A 5,189-nucleotide genomic window follows, 5' to 3' on the forward strand; every position below is an offset into this window, starting at 1 on the left:
ATGCCCTGTCGCAGAATGCTGACCTCTGTAAGTATGCCTGATTGACATAGAGTTAAGTTAGGATAAGATCTATGGATGAAGAACTTCTTTATTACAATTAGGAGCGACGTTTCGGTGTAGGTTATAACACTTGCTTGATAACGGTGTTAGAACATACACCGAAACGTCGCTCCTAATTGTAATAAAGAAGTTCTTCATCCATAGATCTTATCCTGACTTAGTACACCAACGTCTAAATGCCTCACAAAGTCGTCACATAGAATTGTTTGCTTTGAATCAAGGGTAATTTCAATACACGATCATATATATTATCAGGTTCGTATAGAAATCGTTTTCTTCCCACATTTAAAATAACTTCATGTTGTTTTTTACGAACTGTTTTTAATTGCCAAATAATGTGCATCGCGCAGTTTATTTAAACTTTACTTCGTCAGTGTCAATTGACACAACAATTCATCACCGAGGCCAGTTCAAGGACTTACACTGTGGGGTACGTTTTCCTTAGGCAATGAATTCCATGAAACCATAAGGGTGATGCTCCCTGATTGCTTTCATTTCAGAATAGTTACACTATTTGTGGTTGTATTTTAAGTATGCAGATGACATCTTGTACGAGACATTCAAGCATGTCTGTCTAACGGGGGGATGCGCTTCTGTCTGGATGGCGCGCAGTCCAAGATGTGTTACGGAAGCAGTTTCAAATAATGATAACATAATAATGATAATTCGCGATGGACACCAAGACATTACAGACTGCGTCCATTGGAATACAAAATATGTGCATGCATTTATACGAATGAATGCTTCTTGTCCATAATTTGGTGCCAGTCAGGCAAGACGGGTGCGCCGGATCGGCTTGGCAATATTGGATCTACCAACTCGGCTTGGGTCGGGCAAGACGGGAGCGCCAGCATTCGTCACCACTCGCCCCTTTCCGTAACCTGCAAGAAGACTCGTCCCCCATATCGATGAATGTTATGTGCGAAAATACGACAAACCAAACAAAATGCGCGTATGATTTAAGTTCTTTGTCAAAGAATCCCTCAGATATATTTTTTTTATTTTACAGTTAAATGTGTTCAATCATGCTGTATAATACCTTAAGTCCCGATGTGTCTTAAACAGCATCTGGAACATATATGACATATGGGAACATTTGCGTGTTGTGTCGGGCAAGACGGGAGCGCCGGCTGGGCATCAGTCGGGCAAGACGGTAGCGCCGGCTGGGCATCAGTCGGGCAAGACGGGAGCGCTGGCACAGCTTGGGTAGGGCAAGACGGGAACGCCGGCTCGGCTTGTGTTGGGCAAGACGAGAGCGCCGAGTCGGCTTCGATCGGGCAAGACGAGAGCGCCGGTTCACCTAGGGTCGGGGAAGTCGGGAGCGCCGGCACAGCTTGGGTCGGGCAAGACGGGAACGCCGGCTCGGCTTGTGTCGGCTTGTGCTGGGCATCAGTCGGGCAAGACGGGAGCGCCGGCTCACTTAGGGTCGGGCAAGACGGGTGCGCCGGAACAGCTTGGGTCGGGCAAGACGGTAGCGCCGGCTGGGCATCAGTCGGGCAAGACGGGAGCGCCGGCACAGCTTGGGTCGGGCAAGACGGGAACGCCGGCTCGGCTTGTGTCGGGCAAGACGGGAGCGCCGGCTGGGCATCAGTCGGGCAAAACGGGAGCGCTGGCACAGCTTGGGTCGGGCAAGACGGTAGCGCCGGCTCACTTAGGGTCGGGCAAGACGGGTGCGCCGGCACAGCTTGGGTCGGGAAAGACGGTAGCGCCGGCTGGGCATCAGTCGGGCAAGACGGTAGCGCCGGCTCGGCTTGTGTCGGGCAAGACGGGAGCGCCGGCTGGGCATCAGTCGGGCAAGACGGGAGCGCTGGCACAGCTTGGGTAGGGCAAGACGGGAACGCCGGCTCGGCTTGTGTTGGGCAAGACGAGAGCGCCGAGTCGGCTTCGATCGGGCAAGACGAGAGCGCCGGCTCACCTAGGGTCGGGGAAGTCGGGAGCGCCGGGTCGGCTTGGATCGGGCAAGACGGGAGCGCCGGCTGGGCATCAGTCGGGCAAGACGGGAGCGCTGGCAAAGCTTGGGTAGGGCAAGACGGGAACGCCGGCTCGGCTTGTGTTGGGCAAGACGAGAGCGCCGAGTCGGCTTCGATCGGGCAAGACGAGAGCGCCGGCTCACCTAGGGTCGGGGAAGTCGGGAGCGCCGGCACAGCTTGGGTCGGGCAAGACGGGAACGCCGGCTCGGCTTGTGTCGGCTTGTGCTGGGCATCAGTCGGGCAAGACGGGAGCGCCGGCTCACTTAGGGTCGGGCAAGACGGGTGCGCCGGAACAGCTTGGGTCGGGCAAGACGGTAGCGCCGGCTCGGCTTGTGTCGGGCAAGACGGGAGCGCCGGAACAGCTTGGGTCGGGCAAGACGGGAACGCCGGCTCGGCTTGTGTCGGGCAAGACGGGAGCGCCGGCTGGGCATCAGTCGGGCAAAACGGGAGCGCTGGCACAGCTTGGGTCGGGCAAGACGGTAGCGCCGGCTCACTTAGGGTCGGGCAAGACGGGTGCGCCGGCACAGCTTGGGTCGGGCAAGACGGTAGCGCCGGCTCGTCTTGTGTCGGGCAAGACGAGATCGCCGGGTCGGCTTGGATCGGGCAAGACGAGAGCGCCGGCTCGGCTTGTGTCGGGCAAGACGGGAACGCCGGCTCGGCTTGTGTCGGGCAAGACGGGAGCGCCGGCTGGGCATCAGTCGGGCAAGACGGGAGCGCCGGCACAGCTTGGGTCGGGCAAGACGGGAACGCCGGGTCGGCTTGGATTGGGCAAGACGGGAGCGCCGGCTGGGCATCAGTCGGGCAAGACGGGAGCGCTGGCACAGCTTGGGTAGGGCAAGACGGGAACGCCGGCTCGGCTTGTGTTGGGCTGTTCTGGCACAGCTTGGGTCGGGCAAGACGGGAGCGCCGGCTCAGCCTGTGTCGGGCAAGACGGGAGCGCCGGGTCGGCTTGGATCGGGCAAGACGAGAGCGCCGGCTCGGCTTGTGTCGGGCAAGACGGGAACGCCGGCTCGGCTTGTGTCGGGCAAGACGGGAGCGCCGGCTGGGCATCAGTCGGGCAAGACGGGAGCGCCGGGTCGGCTTGGGTCGGGCAAGTCGGGAGCGCCGGCTCATCTAGGGCTGACAAGACTTGGATCGGGCAAGACGAGAGCGCCAGCTCGGCTTGTGTCGGGCAAGACGGGAACGCCGGCTCGGCTTGTGTCGGGCAAGACGGGAGCGCCGGCTGGGCATCAGTCGGGCAAGATCGGGCTCGGCTTCTGTCGGGCAAGACGGGAACGCCGGCTCGGCTTGTGTCGGGCAAGACGAGAGCGCCGGCTCGGCTTGTGTCGGGCAAGACGGGAACGCCGGCTCGGCTTGTGTCGGGCAAGACGGGAGCGCCGGCTGGGCATCAGTCGGGCAAGACGGGAGCGCCGGGTCGGCTTGTGTCGGGCAAGTCGGGAGCGCCGGCTCACCTAGGGCTGACAAGACGAGAGCGCCGGCTCACCTAGGGTTGGGCAAGTCGGGAGCGCCGGCTCGGCTTGTGTCGGGCAAGTCGGGAGCGCCGGGGTCGGCTTTCGGAAAAAAACGGGAGAGCCGGCTCAGCTTGGGTCGCTCAGCCTGTGTCCGGCAAGACGGGAGCGCCGGCTGGGCTTGAGTCGGACAAGACGGGAGCGCACGGCTCGGCCTGGGTCGGGCAAGATTGGAGCGCACGGCTCGGCCTGTGTCGGGCAAGACGGGAGCGCCGGCTCGGCTTGAGTCGGACAAGACGAGAGCGCACGGCTCGGCTTGGGTCGGACAAGATTTGAGCGCCGGGTCGGCCTGGGTCGGACAAGATTGGAGCGCACGGCTCGGCTTGGGTCGGGCAAGTCGGGAGCGCCGGCTCGGCTTGTGTCGGGCAAGTCGGGAGCGCCGGGGTCGGCAAGACGGGAGCGCACGGCTCGGCCTGGGTCGGACAAGACGGGAGCGCATGGCTCGGCTTGGGTCGGACTACCCTTGAGAAGGAGGTGGTTGAGGGGGAAGAAGGGGAGAAGGAGGGGGTTGATGAGGCAGAGGGGAGATGGAGGGGGTTGGTGAGGCAGAGGGGAGACGGAGGGGGTTGATGAGGCAGAGGGTGAGATGGAGGGGGTTGATTAGGCAGAGGTAGAGGGGAAGAAGGAGGGTGATACATATGAAACGAAGTTAATTGATGCAGTCACGCAAACTCAGTTATACAGAATTAGTTATGAACATTTTTGTTGGCAGGGGTGGCAGTTTTTTCCCGAGTTCCGGAACAAGGAGCGCACACTCAGCAGCAACAGTGCAGACAAAGGGTAGAGTTGGGGAGGGTGGTAAGAGTGGCCTGATTGTGTGAGTGAAGCAGCAAAGGAAATAATGGGCACATGTAACCTTGTCAGCGGCAGGAGGAGTGCGCAAGATTTGTTTGTTTGTTTTTTAACACCGCACTCAGCAATATTCCAGCTATATGACGGCAGTCTGTAAATAATCGAGTCTGGACCAGACAATCCAGTGATTGACATCATGAACATCGATCCACGTGATTTGGATACGATGACATGCATCAACCAACTAAGCGAGCCTGACCACCTGATCCAGTTAGTCGCCTCCTACGACAAGCATAGTTGCAAGAATTGGTTGCTGAAAAACTATTTTAACCCGGATCTTCACGAGTCGAGGTTGTCACTGTGAAAATGTCATTTGTTTAAGTAATTGCTCAATCCATGTAATAATGCTTTATTTGTCAGCTGGTTAGACAGTTGTGTTCCCCATTTTTCTCGACGATGTGTGCGTTGTCATGGTACAAAAGGTATATGACGGCGGTCTGTAAATAATAGAGTCCGGACCAGACAATCCAGTGATTGATATCAAGAGCATCGATCCACGCAATTGGGATCGATCACATGCTTCAAACCAAGTCAGCGAGCCTAACCACCCGATCCCATTAGTCGACTACGACAAGCATAGTCGCCTTTTACAGCAAGCATGGGTTGCTGAAGACCTATTCTACCCCGGATCTTCACGGGTCGCGAACCATAGAATAATGTAGAGAAGTATGTACGCAAAGAAGAGATGTGTCGAATGTGTACAACATAATGACAATTCTAACAATCAGTCACGTGTTTTCACGGAGTGTCTTTATTCTTATCATGATATGCTGTACGTGATTTCCAAACTAATGGAAAT

The 5,189-nt window shown here is 57.4% G+C and overlaps 1 protein-coding gene across 1 annotated transcript; it reads left to right on the forward strand.

Moving 5' to 3' along the window:
• On the forward strand, nucleotides 1-3,485 carry LOC124136107 (collagen alpha-1(I) chain-like). Its single transcript, XM_048383089.1, has 4 exons — nucleotides 1-27; nucleotides 1,271-1,870; nucleotides 2,084-2,848; nucleotides 2,913-3,485. Exons 1-4 carry the CDS (start codon nucleotides 1-3, stop codon nucleotides 3,483-3,485), a joined length of 1,965 nt encoding a protein of 654 aa, XP_048239046.1.
• The last annotated feature ends 1,704 nt before the right edge of the window (nucleotides 3,486-5,189 follow it).

This window comes from Haliotis rufescens, unplaced genomic scaffold, assembly GCF_023055435.1.
Source record: "Haliotis rufescens isolate VD_foot unplaced genomic scaffold, xgHalRufe1.0.p SCAF_44, whole genome shotgun sequence".
NCBI classification, from domain to species: domain Eukaryota; kingdom Metazoa; phylum Mollusca; class Gastropoda; order Lepetellida; family Haliotidae; genus Haliotis; species Haliotis rufescens.

Bases quoted from the DNA above. Each gene is read 5' to 3' on its own strand.
- LOC124136107 (XM_048383089.1), top strand. From the start codon at position 1: ATGCCCTGTCGCAGAATGCTGACCTCT. The intron at 28-1,270 runs GTAAGTATGCCT...CAGCTTGGGTAG, and splicing joins GTCGCAGAATGCTGACCTCT to GGCAAGACGGGAACGCCGGC. The intron at 1,871-2,083 runs GCACAGCTTGGG...AAGCTTGGGTAG, and splicing joins CGGGCAAGACGGGAGCGCTG to GGCAAGACGGGAACGCCGGC.